Source organism: Pollachius pollachius (assembly GCF_949987615.1).
Source record: "Pollachius pollachius genome assembly, chromosome: 12".
Lineage (NCBI taxonomy): Eukaryota > Metazoa > Chordata > Actinopteri > Gadiformes > Gadidae > Pollachius > Pollachius pollachius.
Genome location: NC_136945.1, coordinates 15375143 through 15401104, shown reverse-complemented (window position 1 = coordinate 15401104; position 25962 = coordinate 15375143). Strand labels below are relative to the sequence as shown.

Here is a 25962-nt window from a genome sequence, read left to right as displayed (position 1 = left end):
TTTTTTCTGGGATGACTATTGTTGCCTCCTTTTGCCACTTTTATGACGCCATTCGTCCTTTCTGTCAGAATGCATGGACTAAATTGTCACGTCAGCCCAGATTGTACGCTCGTTCTGTCTTTGTAAACCACGCTTGCTTTTGTGTGGCCCTACCGGTATATGTAGATTAAAGGCTTAAAGTCTATTGGCCTACTGTTGCTTTAACCGCCACCCGCCACACGAAGAACCTGTCAATGAAATGAGCGAGGGTCACGTGACTACAATAGGAAGTGTCTTTGTACCAAAATATGACGGCGTGTTTTAAGAGTCTGACCGGCTGTTAGTGAGCGTTCACCCTGGACAGGTTTGAGTATTTTCCTTTTGTTTCAGAATTAACTTAATCGCTTTCCGTGGAACACGTTTGTAATATTGATTCGGTATGCCATATCATTTTTTTAAAAAAGCGAGGTATTATGGTGCATTGACGCTATGGGGCAACACGACCATTGTATCAGTAGTGATGGCCATGCAAATTACAACACCTGCTGTCAGCAGGCATCCCACCTGAGAGACCGGTTGGCCCAATATAGGCAGGTCTCTTTGTATTTGATTAAACTCCAGATAGGCATGCGCTTGTTTGTGGTGTTGATATATAAGTATTCATAGTATTATAACTTTTTATGTATACCTTGAATGGACTTATTTTTGTAATTATCGTCTCTTGTCACCCCTTCACATCTTATAAGTTGTCCTTGAACCTTGTTAAACTACAGTGAGAATGTGAATGTATTGAAAGAGAATGAAACCACATTCTTACGTTAATTTGCCATGCATGCTTAAAGAAGGGAAGTAGCTATCCAGTATCTCAGTGACTGTAGATTAATCGTGTCCCATTTATGTCTCAAAATCCTACCAATATCCTCAGTGTGAATGACATGATGTACCCTTTGTCTATGTTCACCTTGTTCAGGCTATGACTAATCTCAAAAGGAACCTTTGTTTAAAGTAACTTAATAAATGGGCCTAAACAAATAATCAAGTAAGCATGTTCCCGGATTTGGACCGTCCTTTGTGCCCTTTGCTGTTTGCTTTACCACAACGCAAACATGATTTGTGAAATAATGGTTTAACAGATGCTGCTACCAATATCAAAAGACCAAATCAAATTGAAGCATTCCTCCATATTAAATTATTTTCTAAGTATTAATGCTAGCAAAAATTATCATTAATATGAACTTGAATTGCAAGACCCTGCAAATATATGTGACCGGAATTACTACAAAAATCTAAACATAATCTTAATGGGGGTTATATAAGCACTGCGCTTATAGATCAAATGTGACAGAAAGATATCTTATCTATATGTTCTTTACACCTGTTGAAGTACAACAGGTGTTATCTGTCCTTATTATTTTACTGGACAGTTGGACAAACTTCATGGAGAAAAAAACAAAGGGTTGTTGTGTTGCAATCCATAGCTCTCCAGGTTGGACTTTCCCGGCAACTATCAACAGCAGCTTATCTTCCCCGAGTTGCTCTTGCATTAAGTGAATCCATCCCCAGCAGCAACGTGTAAACTGTACACGCCTCTTGTGTGTGGGTTAGCAGCAGTCAGTCAGCTTGTGAGTGTGCAACAGCACCACTTCGTCTTCCAAGCTTGGTGGGATTTTTGTGCAGAAAGCCGTAAGAAATCTGTTGCTGATTCCTTTTTATGCATTTGGTCTCGATGTCTTCGGCTCAGGATTGTTATCGCTGATATTATTTGCAAAGCTGTTTTAGCTGATGTTTGTGTTAAGCAGTACATAATTGATTGAACTTTAACACACTATTATTTAACATGTTGTAGTTCAAAGGGTTTAATTGTCATTTATTTTCATACATATTTGTGTTGTTGTGTTTCCAAACAATGTTGTTAACTTTGTGTCGGAGGCTTTTGCTTATTGGGAACCCAATCCTCCTTGTTTACTCACTCATTGCTCAATGACATTGGCTTTTATTGACTGTCTGCAGGAGCTACCATGTGGCCTGTTCTGAAGCTGCTCCTGCTACAAGCCATCTGCTCTGCCCAGAGAGGCGTCCTCACCGAGGGGAAGCAGACCCAGCAGGCAGGCCACGTGTCCGTGGTCATCGTGGGGGGCACGGGGGACCTGGCCAAGAAGTACCTGTGGCAGGGGTTCTTCCAGCTGTACACCACGCAGGCCGGCAGCGGACACACCTTCTCCTTCTACGGCGGCGGCCTGTCGCCAGACGACCAGGGCACGCCCGTACTCTTCGACATCCTGAAGCATGTGGCCTGTTCGCCGGACACGCCCGTGGAGCGCTGCGCCCTGCTCAAGGACCAGTTCCTGCACCTGACGCAGTACCGGCAGCTGAAGACCCCGGAGGACTACCGGGCGCTGGGCCGGCACATCCAGGAGACCCTGCAGGGGGAGGGCATGGTGGAGGCGGGCCGGCTGTTCTACCTCTCGGTGCCGGCGTTCGCCTATGCGGACATCGCCGACCAGGTGAACAGCAGCTGCCGGCCGGCCGGCGGGGCGTGGTTGCGGGTCGTCCTGGAGAAGCCGTTCGGTCATGATCTGAGCAGCGCCCAGACACTGGCCACTCAACTTGGGGGCTCCCTGAAGGACGGGGAGATGTACAGGATCGACCATTACCTGGGGAAGCAGGTGAGCATTAGGATGGAGTCCAAAGATGAAGCTCATGGAATTTGTTTGAATATATTTTTCATTATTATTATTATTATTTTTTTAAAGGTTGTTTCAAATATACTGCCGTTCAGAAAAGTCAACCAGAAGTTTTTGGATCCTATTTGGAACAGGCAACATATTGAGAGAGTGGAGATTGTACTCAAAGAGACCCTGGATGTAAAAGGTGACAAATCTACTTTTTGTGCATTAAAAGCGTAATTAATTCATCTTTGATATGATGACTTTTCTGATCTCCTCAAAAGAGAGCACATTGCTTTAGCGATACAAAGTCCTTTCACCAAAAAGGTGTATTTTATTCCATTTTTTTCTGTTTGTCTCCGAAGGTCGGATTCCTTTCTACGACCAGTACGGGGTGATCCGAGATGTGATGCAGAACCATCTCACTGAGATCATGACCTTGTTGACCATGAAGGTGCCCCAGATTCTCAGCAGCTCGGAGGAGGTCCTCCGCAACAAGCTCCAGATCTTCAGCCTCCTGCAGCCCGTGGGCATGAAACAGGCCGTGATTGGCCAGTACCAAGCCTATACGGCGGAGGTCCGAGAGGAGCTGAACAAGACCAGCGATCAGTTCAGTGTCACACCAACCTTTGCTGGTGAGTATCACAAAGTCACTCTCGATGATCGATTTGCTCAGACATTGAGATAAAAATCATTAGAGCAGGGGATGGTTTTTATTCGTTTTGAATGAAAATCATCAAAGCTGTAACAAGCAGAAGAGCAAGCGATGGGCGAACTGCAGTGGGACACTTCGGACAAGGAGGGGGTTGTTTGTTATATAAAAACTATGCAAGATATTTATCTAATGTCATCAGGGACCATTTGGTTTTACGAGGTCTGTGCCTGACCCACACACTTACAAATTGGCGAGTAATTGTTTGAAAATGAATAGCTTCTTTATGAGCATATTTGTAGATATAAAAGGCTTTTGGTTCATTCTCTCCTGCGGCGTTATGTTCAATGTTAAACCACTCTCTCTGGGTGTTTCATAGCGGTCTCTATTATATGCAGCTTGTGCTGTTGATGCTGTTGGTTGAGATTTGGTCATGGCACCATCTTGACCTCAATAGAAATGGGCCCCTATGAAGGCACTCATTTCATAGTATGAGACCATTGCAAGCACCATTTTGGTTGTCTATTTGCAATAAAATGAAAACCATCTGAAACAGTTCTATTCATGCTTTTTCAAAGATCAAAATCTGAGGGAGAATCCTAAAACATTTAGTAAATGTAAGCGTGACAACGCGAGCCTATGAAATAAGATGTCAAGAGATGTCCACCAAATTCATGTAGTTAAACATAAGTCAGTGTGGAACTGCATCGGTCAGGAAGAACCTATTTTATTTTTATTCTAGCATGGTTATTATGAATGCTGAGTTAATGCTTGGTGCTCAGCATTGACTGAAGCCCTCTGGTCTGTCCTCAGCGGTCATGGTGCACATTGATTCCGCGCAGTACGACGGCGTGCCCATCGTCCTGTCCTCGGGGAAGATGTTGGACGAGCGGGTGGCCTACGCACGGGTTCTCTTCAAGAATGACGTCTTTTGTGTGCAGAACCCCGACCACATCCACTGCAAGCCCAAGCAGATCATCTTCCACTTTGGACACGGCAGTCTGGAGCACCCGGCCGTCCTCGTCACCAAGAACCTCTTCAAGCCGGAGCTCGTCTCCGGGGAGTGGAGGGAGGTGACGGAGCATAAAGACACCACTGTCCTGGGCTTCCCCATCTCGGACTACTACGTGCAGGCTCCCAAGGTGCAGCGCGAGCCGTACACCGAGCTGATCGGCCACATACTAAGCGGGCGGAAGGACTGTTTCATCAGCGCCGAGAACCTCCTGGCCTCCTGGGGCCTGTGGACCCCGCTGCTCCACAGCCTGCGGGGTGCCTACCCCCGCATCTACCCGGGGGGCGAGGCCAACGGCAACCTGCTGGACCTGCGCCTGAGCGCCACGGAGCTCAGCTACGCCAGCGACTCGGTGGTCATCATCAGCCCCGAGACGATGGGCGGCACGGCGTCGGAGAGCTTCCAGGTGACGCAGGGGAAGTTCCGCGGCGACGACATGGTGTCGGCCTGGGGGGAGGAGCTCATCGCGCGGCTGGCCACGGACCTGCAGGCGGCGGCGGAGGCGGCAGTGAGCGAGGGCGGGCCCTTCCACCTGGCGCTCTCGGGCGGCTCTAGCCCCCTGGCGCTCTTCGAGCGGCTGGCCCAGCACCACCTCAGCTTCCCCTGGAGGGAGACCCACGTGTGGATGGTGGACGAGCGGTGCATGTCTCTCCGGGAGCCCGAGTCCAACTTCCACAGCCTGCACGAGCATCTGCTGCAGCACATCCGGATCCCGTACTACAACATCCACCCCATGCCGGTGATGCTGCGCCAGCGGCTGTGCGTGGAGGAGGACGGCGGAGCGCTGCTCTACGAAAAGGAGATCGCCCACGCCGTCAACGGCTCGGCCTTCCACTTTGTACTGCTGGGCGTGGGGCTGGACGGCCACACGGCCTCCCTGTTCCCCGGGGAGAAGGCCCATGAGAGGCACGGGGACAGCCTGGTGGCGCTGACGGAGAGCCCCGTCAAGCCCCACCAGCGCATGAGCCTCACGCTCAAGGCCATCAACAAGGCCCAGAGGGTGGGCCTGCTGGTGATCGGCAAGCTGAAGCACGAGCTGCTGACCCAGCTGAGCCGGGTGAAGAACAAGCCCAACAAGTGGCCCATCACCGGGGTGCACCCAGCCAACGGCAAGCTGGTCTGGTACCTTGACTATGATGCACTGTTAGGGTAAAGGGATAACCGCGTCTGTTTACTCCTTTTTTAACCTTGGGCTGGCTTTTGACCTATAATGTTTAGAGTAAAACTACAATTTGACCTGCCCCAAAATATTTTTTTCTGCCCCGAATGATCCCCAAACCACTATTTTTGGTCCAAAAATAGCTAATAAATGACTGCTCTTAACAGCTTAGATTAGCAGTTTAGCTTTATTAGGCAAATTAAGTTGACATGCATAGCCATTTATATATTTTTTAGAGCTATCCAATATGCACGGGTGTGTGCAAACATCCAACCTTTCTTTGAACTTGGTGTTGTAATTTGTATTGAGAAACTTTGATACAATACCCATTTGCTTGAGTCTGGATCAGATGCCTGATACAGCGAAGGGTTAAGGAATACTCAAACATTGTTTATTTCATCCTATTTTGATTAATTCGATTTTCCAGGTTTCTATGGTTTGTATGATTTACAATTTATGAAAATGATTACAGGGTTAGGGGTCAGGGTCTACAGGGTTTAAAATATGTAGCAGTCTGACAAAATCTATAGATTTATACTACTAATTGTGTGTGTGAGAAATGTCTTTAAATTTTAAATCTCAGGTGAGTAAAATCTACTAAGCTGCATTGTAGAATTATATTTTTATATTGTTGGGTCTCTTCTAATAGTGGTTTTAAAGCACACTGCCTAGGTGTGTTTTATCCCAATTTTCTTTGAGATTTGACTTGCATTAAAACATTACTATTAAATATAGTAAAGATTTAGTGTAAATTCTATGTAGCCATAGTTCATTGATATGCCTTTGAAGGAATCCAGCTTTAGATTTTTATCATTAGCCTTGATCCTTATCCTAGTCATACGGATGGATCAAAAGCCAAATGTTGAATGAATCCTTTTAGCATTGAGCGTGTTGAACTAAACAACACCCATTGAAAAGGTCAACCAAAAGAGTTTATATTTGGCATCGTTTCAGACCGAAGCTTAGAATGTGTAGGGAGGGGGTCGAAAGCAGTCCGTCGACAACCAGTTTTAGACAGGTATTTTTCCATGACATGTATTGCCGCCAGTGAAATGTCGGATGCAAATATGAAGCTAAAAGGAGTTACAGCCACATATTATCAAGTTAATATTTGTTTATGCATCCTGTTGCAGTTGGATGAGGAAAGTTTGCTTACGGGTTAACAAAAAATGAAAGTCTGATGAGAAGAAAGTCTTGGTAAGAAGAAAAATTAGGATATTCTTAATGAGAAATGGCCTTGCTAAAATAATCAATATTTATATTTGAGAAAATAATTTATTTTGAGTGCCTTAATAGGCACTCTTCTATTGAGTTCAAGATGGTGGCATGACCAAAATGCCCAAATCACAAGCAAAAGTACACAATACCCGAGAAAGCTGTTAGTTAATGTACTGTTAAATAATTAAATTGTAAGCCATGCAGTGGATGAATGAAACAATTCCTCTTTACACAACTTGTGTGTACTTGACTATCAATGAAACAGAATCAATAAAACTAAACCTTCAAAGTCACAGTGTCTGGTGCGCTCTTCACATAACCAAAATGTGCAAGACAGAAATGTAAAATTCCTTATGTTACTTTTCCTTTCAAGTCCCCCGTGTAGTTTCAGGTTCCATGTTGGAGTGGGCATGGAAACGCCATGAAACATTAATGCAGGGGGTTGGGTGTCAACCTGGGACAGCTGGAATGGTTTATTGCTCTGTGGGCCCTTCTGCTCACTGAGCCACAGGAAGGCTTTTCATTATCCACATTCCCCCCTTCACCGCGAAAAAGGCTGTTGAGATACACACATACGGTTAATTATCTTGTTTAAATGTGTGTGCGCCAATATGTTTGTGTTAAATGTATCACCAATGAATTCAGCTTACTGGTACTGGTAACGCAGGCCACCGTTAGTGTGAGGGATAGATAGTATAACTCTGGGGTTGTGTTCGCCTGCGGGTTTGTTTAAAAGATTAATTCACTGGTGGTTTCTCATTGCATGTTCAAATGAGGTAACATTATACACATTTGTGCTTACATCTAGAGAAAATGGTAGGGTGTTTTAATAACATCGACTGGCTTGGCTTACACAGGAGGTGGCTGTCAGCGTCAGGATGGTGGTACACAACCCTTGGCCAAAGGAAAGCAGGCCGAAGACATGGTAGGCAGCCCTGAAGCTCATGGGAACTGGCTCTAGCACGGTAAGCAACACTGAAAAACCTGTTTGGACAATTTCATACGGGTCAAGAGTCAAGCTGTTGTTTATACATTTGGTATCTGTACAATTGCATACTGCTTTTTGAAATGTACCTGACGCAATAATAGACATGGCCAGGAAAGCCGAGAGATTGTTCAGAAGAGGCTGCTGGCAGTACCTGGAGGATTTGGGCCTGAGGTTAAAACAGAACATTGACTAAGTCCAACAAATACATCAAGACATATTGTATTTTGTCCAATTGTATCTAATCTTTGGTTTTACCTTCCCATCACATAGAACTGGGGGACCAAAACAAATGCCAAGACAATTGCATTGACTGTTTGACTGCAAATAAAATATTCAGAACAAGTAAGATATGTACAAAAATGCAAACAGATATGGACAATAGTCTATAATATATATATACAATAATAAAGTGGATTACATTCACATGACCTCAGCTATTGTAAAAACATCCACCACACCAACACTTACAATTTCAGTCTTTCATTGCTGGGTATCCGTCTGCTAGTATAATGCATAAGGTAGACGAGCATGTAATGAAACATCTTGAAGCCATTAACGTACCCACAATGCCTAGAGAGGACACCTACTGACTACCCTGAAAGAATGAAGAGAAAAAATTGTTTTTCACACTCAAAGTGACAACCCATAAGAGCACCATATTTCCTGCCACAAATGCACCCCCAAAATGTTAACTTTCTACATTGTAGTACATTTAAGAGTAACATACATAATTCTAAAAACAAAATACTACGTTATGTATATGGCACATTTCACACATAAAGGCTACATAGGCAGTGTGCTTCACAAAAAAGAAAAGATCATGAAAACAAAAGTATAACATTAAGTAAATAAGATAAGGAAATTGACAGCGTTTAAACCTAGAATGTATGCATTGCTGATTAGCAATGTAGTTTATAAGTTGCCAAAGCAAGTTAAACATTTTCATTTGAACGATTATATGATCAAATGTAAAAACAATACTAACACGCATATTACCAGAATCTGATACTCCAACCACTAGTAAGTGCTACAATTATTGTACACCAAAAAGGGGAGGAAAGCGGAACCGGTAGTGTTTGACGCTGGGTACTTTGTTTTTTGCCGCGAAATTAACCTTTCTCCGACTGAAAGTTACTGAGATGCACTGAATAGTTTAACTTTCTCCCACCTTCAAAATACAAGTCGACCTACCTGACACGTTTAGTCTTCAGCGATACATTTGGTCCGTTCAAACTTCACGCAAGAATGGCCAACGAAGATGACACAAATCAGGTAAAAACATGGAGGCTAACGGCAATTTATATACTATAACGTTACAGCGAGGTAACATGAATGAAATGACACTGGAAAACGACAATGAACGGCCTTCCTTTTTACCCATTCAGAGGCTACGGGCGGCTGTACACTACACGACGGGACGAATGTGTCTAGACATTGGAAGAAGTCAGGGCAGGGAGTTCAGTGCACAAGCGATAGCAGCCATAGCCGAAACAACATTCAGACAGTGTGGTCTGTTCATTTTTATTTGACCACGTCATTTAAAATTACAGTTTAATGGTGAATTCAACTTAACACATGTCAAACTATATGTCTGTTGTGCACAAATGCCTTATATTTGGATATTTCATTTTCAGATGTATTTGCCAAAGACTTGGAAGCCTTTGCCAGGTAATACCCAATCATGCCCCTGATCACAGTGTAGGCATTTTGAACTGACATATTTCGACGAAGTGTATAAAACTTCCAAGTTACCAATCTAGAATATTGTATTAATTTGTGGGTGGTAGTGGTTGCCACACACAACAGAATCCTATTGGAATTCCAACACAGTGCTTGCATTTAAAGGGCCCCTATGTATCATCAAGTGTGATTGTGATTAGCAAATAAAAGCAGTTACTTCCAGGCTAACATCTTACCCAGTCTTCTCTATCCATCTTACATATAGCCAAGGCAGACAATCGCACCCATCTCACCAGGTCATATTTTGAAACTGCTCCCATGGGGTCCCTTTTAACTGTTAAATTTAATATTGATTTTTTTTCTGGAATTGGAGGCATGCCAAGAGAAGCACCGTGACGTCAGACGATGTAAAGCTCTTGGCTCGAAGAAGCACGGCACTGGCGAGTACTTTCAATGATATCCACACATTCAAAACAACATTTTGAACTATTACATATAGCTTGCAACTAATGTGCAGCCAAAGCAAGCAGTGACATCTTATACTGTCACTCGTATATTTTAATGAAACTCAATATTACTGGCCGGATGAGGGGAACATCCATGATTATACAATAAGGTAAGTGGCAAGTAATTTACAGTAGACTGCTTTTTTTTTATTTTTTTTTTTACATTTGTCGTTTATTTGTTCCAGGCCAAATTCATACAAAGGAAGAATGAGTTATTGATGAAGGAGCCAAAACATTTGAGGAAAAGCACTGGGAAGGATAACAAGGACCAAGACAGCAATGCTGCACCAGATCTCTAAATATTTAAACACATGCCAAGCAATGGCAAACCCTCTGCTCGCTACCAACACTTCTGCCCATTTCAAAACCATTAACTTAGCTTTGTAAGATTGTATGTTGTAATAAATTGATTTTTGTATTCAATTGTCCATATCTGTATGGCTTAGGGTGCGTGGCTCATGATACTTACCTTATATCGCCATGGCCACTTTCTAAATGTCAATTCTAACATTACTACACAACCTACCGTGTATGCTTGGTAACAAAGTTGAAACTATCAAAAGCAGCAAAAAGGCAGGTAAGACCCCACATCATGTCTCAGAAGGCCACACAATGAAAGTGTAGAAACTTCCATCTTCGTCCCTCAGAACACAATCCAGTCAGGGTTCAGACGGAGACCTCGACCAGCAGAGCCCAAGGTCCCTAGATATGCGAATCCAATTAGTTTGTTATGGACGAAACCACCCGACACAAGTCATAGCAACTATCTATTCAAATGAACTTTATTGAGTACTCCCTTCATTTGACATGTATTAAAACTCAAACATCAAGAGGTCGGGGACCATTGAAACACACCACACAACGCTCTCACAACCAACACTCGTGTCCCCCAGCGTCTTCAGCAGATGCCATCCACATCAAATTCACACTTACAAAATCAGTTCAACATGAAAAGCACACACCATACAGCATCCAAATCAGAGTATATAAACAAGACAAATCACAACATTCCACTACAGTTTGATACTAGGCCTGTACTTTATGTACTAAAAGGATAGGGGGAAAGATTGCAAAGATAAAAAAAATCTTGAAGTACTATTTAAAGGAAGTCCATGTTAAGGGAGGGGTTTCGCTTGTAGAATCTGCAGTCTCCATACACACACTCAGAAAGCAGTCACATAGGGCTCTTTCACTGCACAGCCAGTCCTTTTCACTCTTCTCTCCGCTCGCGCACTCATCGCTTCACTCTTCGCCACAAGCCATCCCCAATCGCACTCATCAGTTCTTAGAAAAATGTCAGTTGCGCAGTTCTTTCCATTTTAAAAGTGGATAAAAATGAAAACACCCACCGTCTCTCAGAACATGCGGAGTGAAGCCGTTGTTTGATGGCATAGCATGTACAGGTGGGAGGAGGGTGAGTGATACTGAGATCAGCCCAAGAATGCTGCCAAAGAGGAGCTTCCTCCCAGGAAAATGGAATAGAGGTGAACTGCAGAAGAAATTTTAGTGAAGGCTTTTCCAATACAACCATACTGCAAATAAAGTTGCACTTAAAACAATTGCATTTCAACCAGATTCTTTCCAATGCAAGATTGCATTCAAAGATGACAGAGCTAGGTGAATGGTGAGTCACAAATGCTACCCCATGCATTTTCCAAACGGATCATATCACATTTCACAATGCATGCATTAGAGAATCCAGTTGAAATTGTAATACAAATAAACAAAGACAATAAAAATAGCACTTAAGTCTTACATCCTGGGAAACAGGTCACTTTCACAATTTCTAAATTAAAATATTTTGCGTACAAAACATATTTCAAAGTGTTTTTTTCTGAGACGCCGACACCAGAAATGATTTTGGGCTTAGAAACCCTCATCTTTCTCACAATACTTACCATACAACATCAATTTACATACCCCAACCAGAAGACTTGGATTCCATACCGGACCCAAATCCTGTGCTAAAGCCACTACCACTGGTGGTTGAGTTTGACCCGGTGCCCCAGCCAAGGCTGGCTGAGCTAGTGCCATAATTGCTGTTCCCTGTACTAAAGGTCTGACTCTGGTCCCGGCTGGAGGCTGTACCAGTGGAGGTGCTGCCTGTGGTTGAGGTCTGCCCTTGTTGGCTAGCTAGCATGCCCATCATTCCCCAGCTACTCTGCAGGGCAGCCTGTGCTGCGGCCATCATGGCTGGACTTAAGCTAAAGGAACCAAAATTGGCTAGATTGCTATTCGTGCTGCTGCCGCCCAACCCACTACGACTGCTCCCAAAGCTCTGAGCTCCAAAACCATTCCCAAAACGGCCTGCGCGGTCGTTCATCCTATTGCCGTGTTTGGGCTCAGCATTTGAAATATGTACGCTGACCCCTTTAACAATAAGGTCCTCTCCGCAAAGAGAGGCGGCAACCTGCAAAAGAGACAAAGACATGAGTGGTTCATCCTTGCAGTAACAGATCAATACAGTGTTGCCAGTCATGACATAAGGGACTATACCTGATCATCTGCAAAGGTGACGAATGCAAAAGCACGGAAGGGCTTTGGGATGAAGACATCAGTCACTTCACCATACTGCATGAAGAACTGCCGGAGGTCGTCGGTGGTCATGTCCTCTGTGCATCGACCAACAAACACCTTACGGCATCTCATGGGCTCATCAGGGCCTTGCTGCAAATACAAGGAACCAAAACAGACACGTAAACACAAGGAAAGTAAAAAACAACAACAACAACTTGAAGTTAATCTACATCAAGTGTTTTTGGTGATATTATAATGTCAAAGAGAAGCACCCAACAAAATAAGAAAGTACATTTGTTTTTTTCTTACCTTTGAGTTTGGGAGTTTGCAGTCACACCATCTCCCATCAATCATGTGTCGCTGTGCGACGACCTTATCTTGGACTTCATATTCTGTGAATCTCACAAAGCCAAAACCTTTGGAGTTCCCTGTCTTTGCGTCACGTTTTACCTGAAAAGAAATGCGTATTTAGATACTTGCGCTTACATTAAAATAATATACCGAAGGACAACACGCATATAGTCAAATGTATTCACTATTCATACCTGGACCATGATTACTTCTCCAAAAGTACCGAAGTAGTCCTTCAGGTCCTGTTCGGATGTTTTCCATGGCAAGCCGAGAACAATCAAGTCCGATGTCTTCATGTCCCCTCGCTTCATCTTCACGGCGGACGAAGCATCGATTTCCTCCATCTTTCTTTTGTTATCTGCAAAACGACACAATTGTGTGAGTGATTAGACCTGGCGTTGTAGCGAAGGACGCCTCATGTCGTTGCTATCACGCATTACAAAACGTAATTGTCTGCAACAGTTATTTCAATGCAATAAAAGGAACACATCCAGCCTAGAAGAACATTGAGTGTCGTTGCAATCTTGTATGTCGACGTACCTTTGGGGTAGTTGACCACATAGACCAGGTTTCCCCATCCAGTCTCCGGTGCGTGGAGGATCCCCTCCACCAGGCGGACGCCTCGCATGCACTGGGACACCGGGCTGCGGAACCGGAGGCCGCAGGCCCCAGGAAATTGAGCCGACACAGTTGAGAGCAAAACGGTACCGTCGTCCTCAGATGGGATCTCCATGGGTTCCTCATTCTCCTCTTCGGCTACACGAATGTAAACTTCCGCCATTTTACGGGAATTCTTTTTTGTTTACACCAAAAATATTCCTTCACCTGACCACGCTTGTTAGCCAATAAACGTAGCAAGGCCCAAAGCCTCCGGTTTTTTTTTCCGTTAAAGATTGAGTGGCAAAAAAATTAATTGCCTCAAAAATTGGTGTTTAGAGTCAAACTTGATTATCTTTCTAAATTGTACATAAATACTAGCTGATCTTTGACTTATTTGTATGCTGGTCGCAACAACCCCGGTCCAGTTTCCTTTGTTCGACGGACGCGACGTCGTCAACAGACGTGAGGCTCACGCGTTTAAGATGAATGGAGCCCAGTAACGTCTCCTGTTACGCCGAAACTATTATTGAGATTAAACACTACGAATGCAATATACTGTTGGCATTTACTTACGAAATAGACGTAAACGCAATGTTTTCCGACTTGATAATAAAAGCAGCACTACAAATGCTCAAAATGGCATGCCGCACGTTGACTATGGAAGGAAATACGTCATTATTCTGGACGGTCTCACTTCGGACGGGTTGGGGGGGGGGGTGTAATATGTTGCCGCTAATCTAGGCAGTGTTTGTTACATAATTTAATAAAATAATGTTTAATCTCTTTTATATATAAAGTATATTTACCGTAACGCTAAATATTTTTGATAATACGTGCAATTAAATGATCTTTATGCACGCATGGAGCATATTTAATACCGACTGTTATGCATCCCCGGTGGTAGAACCCGACAGATGGAAGATGGTGGAATGACTTCTCAGAAGGCGGAGCTAAGAATTGAATTACTGGCCATAACTGTGTAGTAAACATTAATCTATTTTCCACAACAACGTAACAACATACAATTGTCTAAACGACAGTTACGCCCCTTCAAAGCCATATAGAATAACTGGATATATGTCTTATTAGCAATGCTACGTCAATTATTAAAGGCATTATATGTCACATTTCCGCAATAAAATACCTAAAACCGACGTCACCCATGTTATCTATTTTGTCGGGTTGTTTATTAACAATAACGCAATTTCTCCAATTTCAACCATGTTCGAACCCAATGAAATCCTAAATTTTACTGCGTAGTTATGTTACATCAGTCGCATGTCAAGGCGTCATATGCCCCTATCTTCCGGGGATACAGTAGCCTTGTACTGACGTAATTGATTCATATATTTCATTGGCAATCTAGCTTTATACGATGTACTACTTTAACTGGTTCAGGCCATCCACGATGCAGTGTTTCTCACATGCCCAATATATTTTTACCTTTACCTCAGTGTCACCAACCCGTCCGCTACAGTAGTTACTTCTAAAATCGAATTGTGAAAAACTGCAATGTCTACGGTAGTTATATAGTTACAACGTTCAACTTGCTTATAAAGTAATGCATAGTAGCTTATTATTGTTATGACAATAATTGGCTATTATGATAAGAACATGTGCGGCGGAGGGATAAATACGATGACTGCAGAAGAGTGCTGTAGCGGGTCTAACATTTCCGCGGTTGTAGAAGCAGGGGCGGGTTTAGGTGGTTATTGGCTCGTAGAATACTATTTGTGTGAGGCCCCCTTTCTGATCACGCAGAAGAACGTGATTTAGTGCCATGTGTAAAACCGTGCTAGGCATTTGACATGGCCTACACGCACACCCTCTGAGCGCACTGTCCTATACACTCTCACACACACACACAGACCATTACCATAGCTTTAAATGGACAGACAGGTGATCCGGTCTGTTTTGGCCCATCATTGATTTCAGTCTGTTTAACTGGAGCAAAACGTCAAAAACACCAGCTTTTCACCTGCGAATGTTCCAAGGATTTTGTTTTGATTGAGACCCATAGCGGCAGAAATTACATACATCATACCTTTAAGGTGACTAGCCTATCTTAAGACTTTATTTAGGCTGTAAAACATATCAGATGCCTTTGCTCAGAACTAGAGTATCAGAGTAAATATTGACTCTGACTTGATTCATTTAAGCCACCTTTACATCACTGATTCATCACTGACATCTCAAACAGCTTTTTATTACATGTTCAATAACAGTACAATTTAGTACAGTATCTATCTTGCATCCAGCTCACCGTGGAACACCAACAGACTGAAATAAAATACAAAAGTGAAAAGGTACATAAGGGTGCAGAGCTCTATCTCATTCATGAAAAGAGAAAAGGGAATCCATCTCAGTTGAATTGCATCTTCACTTGTGGCCACAGATACATTACATATATTGTACATAGCAGTAAAAAGAAAAATGAACATGTCACAACTTTAACAAAAGTGCTTCTGTATACAGTGAAATGTTCTTTCCAATGGTTACCGACTTAAGACTGAGGGGAAAAAAATGAGTTCAAAGAAAGTTCAATATGGACAGGTGTGTTAGGATGTTTTTGTTCCATTGAGTGTGGACAATTCAAGGAGAGGAAGTACTGGTGAAAAGGTAAAAATTCTCAATGATTGTTTTATTTAAAAAAAAATGGCATCATTAGAACTGGTAGCATAATTTACACTAAGTATGCAATCAATATTAAATCCTTTCTCAATTCTAGTTCACTCTGGTGCATAGCATTACCAGTATTTGTAAATGTTTGTAGAGTTGCGCCAAAATGGCTGCGGTCAAGATAAAACAAAGTCAATTACTCACCGCTGAGAACGGCAGATCTAGGATCTTTGCACCATTGAAAGCAAGTCTACAGCATGCACATCTAAATTAACTCATGGCAGATAAAATCAGAATGTTTTAACTTAAAAACTTTAGACCACTATTTTCAGACATTGCTTTATACATTTCATACAGAGTTGCAACTGCAGTCCCGAGCAAAGGAAGTGTATTTATTCAGGCGAGGTGTTTCACTCAAAGTGGATACTATATTAACACAACCTGCCCCCCCCCCCCCCCCCCCAAAAAGCCCTCACACCCAACCCATCCATAACAAAACCAGCCATGCCCAAACTTGCTACCCCATTTCTTCCCACCCAAAGTCAAAAAGGCATGTACAAGAATTAAGGGGATTAACTGGACTGTTACTAATATCTCCTTTTGTACTGGAATGAGCATTCATCACAACTTATAGCATGTGCTTGGTTAGTTAACATAGTATTAGTTGAGAGGCAAAGCTTTATGTGCAAAAAGCTGTGATGAAACAAAAACAGCTAGTATATAAATACATCATGGACATTTTGACAGCTGCTTGTGTAAATCTGATCAAGCATTTGCTTCTGCGCGTTTTCCTCTCATCTTTCTTACGTGATTAAACTAGATTAGAAAGATAAGCTTTAATTTCAGACATATCTAAACCACCAAGGAAAATATGACAAAAAGAAAGCCATCAAGAACCAACCATCAGAAAATAATTCTTAAAAACAAAAAAGTTAAATAATTTGTACAATTACACTCCATTTGCTTTCAAGACACCTACATTTGCATGGGATGATAGTGTTGTTTTCTTTCAAGGGAACATAAACGGTCCAAGAAGGAATGCACAAGTTTCTGATTTGATACAACAGGAGATCCTGTTTTTTTTTTCTTTTTTAGCTAAGTGATAAACAATTGTGCTCTTCTTTGTGTAGGAAAGGCCTTGGTTTCCCTTAGTTTTCGCGGTGCCCAAGTCAGTTTAAACAGTGTTGAAGAAGATGCTGTGAAATATAACATTCTGTTGTAATGGTCTTCCAGTCAACTTTGGAGTAAAATAACATCTGCAGAAAAAAAGGTTGGGACAGAACATGAAAACTGCTTCTTAATTCTAGAAATCTATCCGGCCACTTGTCAAAGCATATAGTTGCCTAAGCAAATGTACACTTATTGAATCTAATTCCAATTAAATTGATTGATTAGAGTCATCGTTCAATAATTTGAAGGGGCCACAGTTATTCAAGTTATATTCAACAATTTACAAGTTGAAGTTAAAAAGATTAATTTATTTTATGTCCTTTAATGATGACTTAATCAAGGAGGCTTAAGTGAAAATCCAAACACAAAAAGATATACACGTTCTTCAGTTTTAATCAACTATTTACAACCATAAGAAACTCTTAATTGCCAATTTTCCAATTGAATTGAAAAATAGGGAATTAGAAACATTCTGTCCCATTCAGCAATAGATTGGTTTCTGATAAGGCATATTTTGCTGATTGTTACTAATGGACCTATAAACACATTTAATGACATTAGAAAGGATTGTGGCTGGTAAAAAAAAGGAAAAAAAAAAGCACCTTCAGATTTCAATTCCAGATCTTCAGAAAACTGTCCCAGGATCCTGTTGCAACTGCCATGCCATCATCAGTAACTCCCAGGCAGCTCACACGGTTGTCATGTCCAGCCAAGACCCCTTAAGCGAGATAAATGCATTTTAGTTAACATTGAAAATACTATGTACTAACTTGACTGGTAGTGAGGACTTTCTGTGTCTTGTATACAGATCCAAGGCATAGAAACAGGAATAAAACTGAACGGCAAGGACTTTGCTGAAATAACTAACCTGCTCGGTCTGCCTTTAGTGTGTCCCACACATTACAGTTGAAGTCATCATATCCGGCCAGTAGGAGTCGGCCACTCTTGGAGAATGCAACAGAGGTGATGCCACAGATGATATTGTCATGAGAATAGATCATCAGTTCCTGATCAGCACGCAGATCAAAGAGTCTGCAGGTAGCATCATCAGAGCCTGTGGCAAACGCATTGCCATTGGGGAAGAACTGCAAACAACAAAAAGGTTGGATATTTATTAACATTGCAAACATTTTCTTAAAATGTGTGAAAAATTAATTAATTAAGCAGTATATTCAAAAAATTACTTACACAGATGGCATTAATGTCAGACTCATGGCCTGTAAATGTCTGTCTACACATGCCCTCTCGGACATCCCAGAGCTTAGCAGATGCATCGCATGCACCAGAGACAAATAATCTGGTGTCAGGAGCCAAAGACAGGCTCATAACGTCGCCTGTATGTCCAGCAAACGTGGTTGTCTGCTGGCCAGTCTCAATGTCCCAAAGAGCACTGTAATAAATAGGTTTATAGTTGATTAGATGAAAATTAAGTTTGAATGCAAACATTGCAAGGAATATTTTGTGTATAAAACGTACCAGGTTGTATCTCCAGAGCTTGTAACAATCTGGTTGTCATCAAGGAAACGGCAGCAGGAAAGGTAACCTGGTATTTACAAAAATGAGTGTTAGTAAGAGGAGGTAAAGTCCACCGTTATATATATATATATATATATATATATATATAGCTAATTGGCACGTAACCTTAACCTGAAATTCAATTGAAACCACACACATGCAGAGATACCATTCCGTATGCCTTACCTGTGTGCCCAGCCAGCTCACGACTGACACGCACGTTTCCCTCACGAGTTTTCAGGTTGTAAATGGAGCAGATGTTATCTAAACCACCACAGGCTACGTAATTTCCTGATGGGGCGTATGCACAAGTCATGACCCAAGAAGAGCGAAGAGGAATGGCATGAACCTAAAAGAGGAGAGGAGAAGGAAAACATACAAGTACATTTAACCCTGCATTTAGTGGCTAAAAGTGATTTTCTAAACCTTATTTGACATTGACACTGGACGAAAAACCATGGCAGCCTTGTGTGTATACCAACACATCCATCAAAATTGACACTTCTTTATAGCAATTTGATAAAGCAAAATGTCAATCACCAATTCATTAACAATTAGCAACTTTGATCTAATTCGACAACAAACTTTTGACATGGTTCTTATTTACTGTATTATATGCACAGCGACATATTTGCCTTAGAAAGGAAAACTGAGTCAACATCAAGATTCTTCAATAAACAATCTCAACACATTCAATATTTTACCATTGCAATTCTTGCCAGACAACCTGAGATAAGTGCTTCTGTCCATAAGAGCTGTGTTACTTTCTCTGATATATTGTTTTTGTTAAAGACTGGTTTCAATCATGTTCCATTGCTCTATAGATACAGCAGGAATACAATTGGCAATCCCCTTTGTTTGACTTACTTTGTTTGTTGTATAGCTGTCCCAAATTATAAGTTTTCCATCTTGGGAGGCACTGACCAAAAGCCTGTAATAAAGAGAAGGGAAGGAAAATAAAGATTTGTTGATTATTTATTGCAAATAACCAGACAAAACTATTGTTATTCCAAGCCAAGTGTTAACCCTTAAAAACCAACCCATACGCAAACAGGTTTTTGAGAAAAGATTAAATGTAAAAATATTAGTTTGGATTTCCAGAATCATCCCTTAAATAATCATCAGCTTAAATAAAAATAAGGTCATGTTTTGGATTGTCAGAATGCAAAACACAGCAGTCTGCAGTCTGGGATACAAAATGTCTCTGCATACCTGGAATCTGTTCCCCAATGCATGGCATAGATTTTAGCCAGGTGTCCCCTTAGCGTTCTTCTTGTACGCATTTGAATTCGACCAACAGGATCAATATTGGCCGTGATCTAAAGAGAAGATGTATTGGATTTGCTGTGTTAGTCCAGATAGAGTTACGGTCACAGAGAGGAGACAGGCAAGTTAATCTAATTACTCTGTTACCTGTGATAGTGTAGCATCTGCACATGCTTTCCTGGCATCCTGAAAGGAAAATAGAAAGTGCAGTGTTAAGACTTGAGGTGTATCAAGGAACGGATACATTCTCTTCAGAGTTTCCATGTCTTCCATTTGGCCGGCAGACAGTTAAGCAGAATTCTACTCACTCGGATCTGATTTTTGAGCTGCTCCGCCTCTTGGCGCAACTGGTCCAGTTCACTCATTTTCAGCGCGTGTGATTACCTTACTCCAGCTGCTGGAACACTTGGTGACCTGTGAAGGGAATACAGACCGAAATTACTTTTTTAAATAAGGAAGGGAAATGTTAAATACAGAACAGAGTCCGGCGTGTAAGAGCTTTAATCAAACCTGTGCCTTAATCACATTTCTAGGCTAACCTATATTCCAATCAATGACAGCTTCTAAGGAGTCTGCATTAGTTGGCTCCTGATGAAACCGAAATAGCCTCACACCTTGTCGTTGACATAATCCCTGCACACTATTTAGCCAGACAAATCCTAGGCTTACGCTTGACTCACCAGCAATCAGAACACCATTAATTATCCTGTTGCCTTCAATCCTTGTGGTTCACAATCTATCCCAGAGGTGAAATCGTTGAACAATCATTTGTACTTGGGTCCCAAAAATGAACCAAACAAGAGTCTCAAATGGTTAGGTTGATTGGGTCACTTATCGTTATATCATCAGAATTAGAAGTCAATTCTAAGAAATGGACAATCTGTAGAACCTTACTCCACCTTGTGTCACCTCAAAAACATGCTTTACGTACGAATAACCCATTGCCAATATCAGATTATGAATTATAAAGTGTATTGTGCGCCACTGAAATTACGTAACGTGTAGCACTGAAATCAGTATAACTGCAGATGTTCAGGAAAATCCTGATGTGGCCTTTTCTTTCCGCCTTTTAGAATATTCTCTAATAACAGACAAATACTTGCAGTTAAGACAGATTCTGCCTCATCACTTCTCCTTTTCCAAGCGCCTGATCAGTGTCAGCTGACTGCTGCCCAATGAACAATGGGTTGTGGCAAACATCCCTAGAGATGTGGCTTACTGAAAGCTCTCCTAATGGTAGTTGGTGCCTCCTTTTCCCCAAAGACTTGAGTGGTTCCTACGCACCATCTAATTGGTGAATGTATTCCTGTGTAAATACAAATGGATGTGGTTTGTTTTTTCTGGTGGACCTGGTTTTTATGTACAGGCTGATTCTATTATACACATACAGTGTCCCATTTCAACATATACAATGTCAAGAGCCTACAATCATGATGGACATGACTGATCAAACACCTAACCTTAAACAACAATATAGGCCTACGACAGGTTTCACTAGAGTCCGGTGGCTACAGCAAGATAAACTTGTCCCGATAAAGCCATGTTTCACAGGTCTAAAGCTGGATGATGAAAAATACTATAACCAGTACTATCACAGCACAAGTACATAATCCTAAAAGCTACATGCTTAATCCCATCTCTCTACTACCGACATGACAGCAGATGGGAAAGCCAGTCAGAAATATGATTTTCCTCTTAAGGTCTTCATAAAAAGTGTGAGGATTAAATATATACATTTGAAACATGCTCAATGTAACTGCCTGGAGTAACAGCCCACATATTTTTATTTTGCTTGTTTGAATCTCTAATTTCTAAGTACAGTTAAAATCAAACACCATTTGTGCATTAAGCATATACACCATTTGCGCATAATGAAGACAAGTGAGTTGACTATATCTGCGATCATATTAGTATCTGCCACTACATTAACACAAATGTTTAACATAATTGTAACAGTTTAGTATGCTATGAAGCAAGGCTATGATGAACATTATACACGTTTGCTTTGTATTTGCAGTGCACGGACAATAACACGTCGTTCTCGCAGTGTACACAGCACTATTTGCATGTAGCGTTGACACTTTGCATAGTTTTTGAATGCTTGATATAATACCGTACGGCGGCTGTCACTTTCCGTTTGCTATTCAAGTAGGATTGAAAGGTTTGCCAAAGAAAACGCATAGCACCCATTGTGACCCTTGGTTTAGTGGATAAAGTTATACAGATACATACATTTAACAGTAGAATAGAATGTTTCTAAATGCACGGAGCCCAACATAACTAATCTGAATTGCAGTGCAGGGAAACGGAGAAGATGCAGCTGAACGCCATCTTGCAACCGCTGCCAGCTAGTTAGCCCGCTAAACGCTTGCCAGAGAAGTAGGCCGGTAGGCAAGAGGGTTGATAAGAGTAGTAGGCCCTTAGGCTGGACGGTTTATAAGAGTAGTAGACAGGAGGGGTATATAATTAGTAGGCCTTTAGGCAGAGGAGTTTTAGCGAGCAGTGTAGTAAGCAGGAGGGATATAAGAGTAGTAACTGTTGGGCCTGTGACAGGAGGTTTACACGCCATTTAACGGCACTTCCCATACAACTGAACATTAGACCTGTGATTTTAGAATGCCGTGTCATCAATCAAAGTATCACGGAATAGTGACACTCCTTCTGCTCTGTGGACCCATAAAATAGGGTTGACCGACTGTGTGTTGTGCAGCAGGGCGATGGGATCACAGATACACTGTGAAGAGTCTCCGCCGCTCTTCCGCAATTTATTGTTGATCGTTGGGTGGCTAGCTTCGGAGCTAACGAGAGGAGTGAACTCATTACTCGAGAGCTGTTTGCGTAGTCCAAGTCTAAATCCACTTAAGTGAAACCAATCTCGTTTGGGCAAACTGTATGCGTTTAATTTGATTTACGACGCGTACCTTCTCCCGTAAGGTCAGGGAGACGGCGGAGGGTCTTAACTTGGAGAAGATTGCAAGGTCGGCTAGTGTGGCCTGTTTCCCCTCGCTGATTTCAGAGGGAATTATGTCACCCCCAAGTCAATATACGCCCTATAGTAACCATAACGTCAATCCACCGATAAATAAATACAATGTTTCCTACGTATGCGTGTTACAGATCACTGCTGCAAGAGGCGTTGCACTCAGACGGCCCTGTAAGTACATATGGGTGACGACAACACCTTGTGAAAGAAAGCAGGGTGTCAAACGACATGTTCACAACTTCCGTTGCAAAACAATCGTACTAAATAGACAGTAAAATCAAGATGTTTTTTGATATGGAGCCACTGAGAGTGACGGACCACATAATTCTCGAGGGATATTGTGTCGGCCAAGGGGCTGTGCCCCCCCCCCCCCAACACACACACACACACAGACTGACAGCCATTTTTTTTTACCCATAAAAATGTTGATATTGAAATAAATAAATGTTTCCTATATACTGTAGTTGAATTCAATAATGACATCTTTGCATCGAGGATTCTTTGGCAAATAAGCCAGCATAGCAGCCCATTCGTCCTAGGATTGGCTCGATAGCGCTAACGGGTGGAAGTCATGTAGGCCGGAGAGCTCATTCAGTGGCCCCTCATTCAACACCAAGCTCCACTCCACATTATACTTCTTTTTTAAACTAAAAACACAAGCGAGTCTTGATAATTAGTGGTTTTATAGAAATCTCTTTATCCATTGCAAATCCTCCTGGACGTGATCCCTTTCAGTGGCTCAATATAACGATGTTGTCCCTGCCTGCGCGATAAGCCGCTAACCCCAACCGACCGACTCGCTAGGAGGCTAGCTCGCCTTACCCCACCCCCGAGCGGTTCTGTTTGGCTACAACTAAACGTCTACACGTCATGCCATTGCTGGCCAATTTTGAATATCAAAGGTGAATTAGTTTCTTACCTTTTTTAATTTTTCGTTTGTTTTTATGTTTTTGGCATGGACTGAAAAAGAAAACGGTGAATCCCTCTAATCCACGCATCAACGAGCACCGAGGAGCTAGCTTAGAAACTAGCCAGCCAGCTAGTTTTCACAGGAGCCTTCCCGAACCTGGGCTACGGGCTGGCGAGCTGCACAACCCCACTCAGCCAACCGGGAGGGGAGGGGAAGATCACACCCACTAGCCCTGCACTCAAAATAACCCTATGTGCTCGTGAGCACAACAGAAGAGCAAACGACAAAGTTGTGAAAATCTGTACCGTTTGTACACATTTAACAAGTAGCCGCAACTTGACTTCTTCCAGTCAGACCGAAAATGTGTGCCTTTCTGTTGCTGCACCGTTGTCGTCCGGCCATCAAACCAAGGGATGGGCGCGGTAACCCTGCAATCATGTGTGGGAAACCCCACGCTGCACCAGCCATGTACAGAGAACGCTGATGGGCTATCGGATAAATAAGATGTAGGCCTACTTTCATTTTATTATAGATATGTTGCAATATTGGGTATTTTTCTAGTCACTGTGGGATTATTAAATCTTAACTGCAGTATGACATACATTAGAGGATGCAGCCACTGATTGGTTTTCATACAAGGTCCCAAGTACTTTGGAAAAGCCACTTTTTTGGTGCCATTGAAATTTCACTGTTATTTCAGATAGCACATTTATATTTATTTCATTTTTAGGGTTAGTCGTTGCTGGTACTTATTCAGCGAATCCAAGCTGTTACAAAATCAGTGGGCATCCTTCAAGCTGACATGTATACAAATTATAATGAAAGACAAACATTATGTTGCTCCTGTCAAAGAAAGCCGTTGTTAGAGAACCACTCTAGATAAAGAACCTAATGTTCAAGACTGCGCATGAAGTAAAGTGGCTTTAAAAAATGGCTTTAAAATATAAGATTAATATTACAGTTTTGAAGATGAGATTAAACGTGTATGTAGTTTATTTATTTTAATACATTGCGTATGCGCAGAAAATGCATATACCGTTATAATAATGATGTTATATTACTATTATTCAATATTATTGTTATTATTTTATTTTAAGTGTAAGTATTAGAATTAGGCTATCATGGTAGGCCTATATCGATTTCCTTTAGAGGGAGCTAGAGTTTTAACGCAGTTCCAGCATTCATGACAAATGGAAAAAATATGCCACAAACAAGACATTAGCTAAATAGTTTGGTTTGCTTTACATCGTGAAACTTTCCCTCCATTTGCAAAAAATCCTGATACCTAATTGGTAACAAAAACAGGTTAGCCTACTTGATGTAACGTGCAAACGTGAATTTTGCTCGTCAGGCATTATTGTAAATACAATTTTACCTCGGAAGTACAACAACGAAATATAGGCTTATATATAACCAAGTTGAAGTGGTAATGTGTTTGGAAACGACAATGAACGAAACTAAATAGTCTTCTTGGTTTGCTATTGAAATCCGTTTTGAATAATAAAAAATGATCTAGGGTTAGGGTATTTGATCAAATTAATTGTGAGCCATCTTAAATTGACGAGCGATTAAGTAGCAGTATAAATTAGCATAAATCAAAGAGGTGAAAATTAACTGAAGGAATACAGCAAATAACGTATCGGGAGAATGCAGATTTTTTTCTTCATATTACAGCGCTATACTCTTAACGTGAGGTTAGGTAGGCATGTTGGATAGGGAATACCGTTGTCAAATACTTTCTTCGATTCATTAACAATGAATTAACCTCCTCAATGCTCGGTTGGAAGTAAATCTAGATAGATAAACGCCTGCATGCATGGTTTTCTGTGTTAATCCCCTTCTGTCCCCAGGTAATCAACAATAGCTGGGGACTACACACCTGCTGCTGTCCTACAAGGGCTAATTAGAAAGGTGGCGCGTATGACACTATATCTTACAAATACATCTCATGGGTAACGTCTTTGTTGCCCTAGTCCTTTTCTGCTACTGCTTTAAACAATGGGTTATCATTTGAAACTGGTTTTGTTTTAATGAACAACACTTGATTAAGTTAGGCATACTTTTCAATATGCTATTCTTCATATTTAACATCATTCCCTGCAGATTCCTAATTGGTGAGCAACAAGCTTATCCTTTGAATACCCCAAACGGCCATGGTTTAGGCTTTACTA

General features: G+C 41.8%; 4 protein-coding genes and 1 long non-coding RNA gene across 9 annotated transcripts; 2 read left to right on the top strand and 3 right to left on the bottom strand.

Annotated features, from left to right (window-relative positions):
* Positions 1–273: 273 nt before the first annotated feature.
* h6pd (hexose-6-phosphate dehydrogenase (glucose 1-dehydrogenase)) lies at positions 274–7163 on the top strand. Of its 2 annotated transcripts, none has more exons than XM_079748249.1 (5): positions 274–343; positions 1990–2645; positions 2733–2850; positions 3011–3280; positions 4111–7163. In XM_079748249.1, exons 2-5 carry the CDS (start codon positions 1998–2000, stop codon positions 5460–5462), a joined length of 2388 nt encoding a protein of 795 aa, XP_079604375.1. In that variant the 5' UTR covers positions 274–343; positions 1990–1997; the 3' UTR covers positions 5463–7163. The 2 variants fall into 2 exon arrangements, with proteins under 2 accessions (XP_079604375.1, XP_079604376.1); XM_079748250.1 differs by lacking the exon at positions 274–343 and adding an exon at positions 1564–1662.
* A 458-nt stretch (positions 7164–7621) lies between these two features.
* LOC307084091 lies at positions 7622–8253 on the bottom strand. 2 transcript variants are annotated; one of them, XR_013812302.1, is made up of 4 exons: positions 8143–8253; positions 7930–7992; positions 7761–7825; positions 7622–7670 (listed from the first exon to the last, which is right to left on the bottom strand). It is a non-coding gene; the product is annotated as an uncharacterized lncRNA (long non-coding RNA). The 2 variants fall into 2 exon arrangements; XR_013812303.1 differs by lacking the exon at positions 7622–7670 and having other exon boundaries at positions 7779–7840.
* On the top strand, positions 7907–10178 carry cenps (centromere protein S). The gene is made up of 5 exons (XM_079748252.1): positions 7907–8946; positions 9060–9183; positions 9309–9342; positions 9728–9794; positions 10046–10178. Exons 1-5 carry the CDS (start codon positions 8920–8922, stop codon positions 10157–10159), a joined length of 366 nt encoding a protein of 121 aa, XP_079604378.1. The 5' UTR covers positions 7907–8919; the 3' UTR covers positions 10160–10178.
* A 96-nt stretch (positions 10179–10274) lies between these two features.
* Positions 10275–13978, bottom strand: tardbpb (TAR DNA binding protein b). 2 transcript variants are annotated; one of them, XR_013812301.1, is made up of 6 exons: positions 13269–13978; positions 12923–13086; positions 12687–12827; positions 12357–12527; positions 11210–12270; positions 10275–10562 (listed from the first exon to the last, which is right to left on the bottom strand). XR_013812301.1 is itself a non-coding variant. In XM_079748251.1 (5 exons), the coding sequence occupies exons 1-5, from the start codon at positions 13507–13509 to the stop codon at positions 11773–11775; spliced, it is 1215 nt and encodes a 404-aa protein (XP_079604377.1). In that variant the 5' UTR covers positions 13510–13978; the 3' UTR covers positions 10622–11772. The 2 variants fall into 2 exon arrangements, 1 of the variants encoding a protein (XP_079604377.1); XM_079748251.1 differs by lacking the exon at positions 10275–10562 and having other exon boundaries at positions 10622–12270.
* A 2424-nt stretch (positions 13979–16402) lies between these two features.
* Positions 16403–24213, bottom strand: gnb1b (guanine nucleotide binding protein (G protein), beta polypeptide 1b). Of its 2 annotated transcripts, none has more exons than XM_079748007.1 (11): positions 24097–24213; positions 20207–20312; positions 20046–20084; positions 19845–19951; positions 19500–19563; positions 18819–18981; positions 18594–18660; positions 18306–18507; positions 17986–18202; positions 17720–17835; positions 16403–17203 (listed from the first exon to the last, which is right to left on the bottom strand). In XM_079748007.1, exons 2-10 carry the CDS (start codon positions 20261–20263, stop codon positions 17729–17731), a joined length of 1023 nt encoding a protein of 340 aa, XP_079604133.1. In that variant the 5' UTR covers positions 20264–20312; positions 24097–24213; the 3' UTR covers positions 16403–17203; positions 17720–17728. The 2 variants fall into 2 exon arrangements, with proteins under 2 accessions (XP_079604133.1, XP_079604132.1); XM_079748006.1 differs by lacking the exon at positions 24097–24213 and adding an exon at positions 23801–24085.
* Between the last annotated feature and the right edge of the window lie 1749 nt (positions 24214–25962).

Bases quoted from the DNA above. Each gene is read 5' to 3' on its own strand.
- tardbpb (XM_079748251.1), bottom strand. From the start codon at position 13,509: ATGGCGGAAGTTTACATTCGTGTAGCCGAAGAGGAGAATGAGGAACCC. The intron at 13,087-13,268 runs GTACGTCGACAT...GTCGTTTTGCAG, and splicing joins TGTGGTCAACTACCCCAAAG to ATAACAAAAGAAAGATGGAG. The intron at 12,528-12,686 runs GTAAGAAAAAAA...TTGTATTTGCAG, and splicing joins GCAAACTCCCAAACTCAAAG to CAAGGCCCTGATGAGCCCAT.
- h6pd (XM_079748249.1), top strand. From the start codon at position 1,998: ATGTGGCCTGTTCTGAAGCTGCTCCTGCTACAAGCCATCTGCTCTGCC. The intron at 2,646-2,732 runs GTGAGCATTAGG...ATTTTTTTAAAG, and splicing joins ACCATTACCTGGGGAAGCAG to GTTGTTTCAAATATACTGCC. The intron at 3,281-4,110 runs GTGAGTATCACA...GTCTGTCCTCAG, and splicing joins TGTCACACCAACCTTTGCTG to CGGTCATGGTGCACATTGAT.
- cenps (XM_079748252.1), top strand. From the start codon at position 8,920: ATGGCCAACGAAGATGACACAAATCAG. The intron at 8,947-9,059 runs GTAAAAACATGG...TTACCCATTCAG, and splicing joins ACGAAGATGACACAAATCAG to AGGCTACGGGCGGCTGTACA. The intron at 9,184-9,308 runs GTCTGTTCATTT...TTTCATTTTCAG, and splicing joins AACAACATTCAGACAGTGTG to ATGTATTTGCCAAAGACTTG.
- gnb1b (XM_079748007.1), bottom strand. From the start codon at position 20,263: ATGAGTGAACTGGACCAGTTGCGCCAAGAGGCGGAGCAGCTCAAAAAT. The intron at 19,952-20,045 runs GTAACAGAGTAA...TCTTCTCTTTAG, and splicing joins CAGATGCTACACTATCACAG to ATCACGGCCAATATTGATCC. The intron at 17,836-17,985 runs GTTAGTTATTTC...ATCTCGCTTAAG, and splicing joins ACTAAAGGCAGACCGAGCAG to GGGTCTTGGCTGGACATGAC.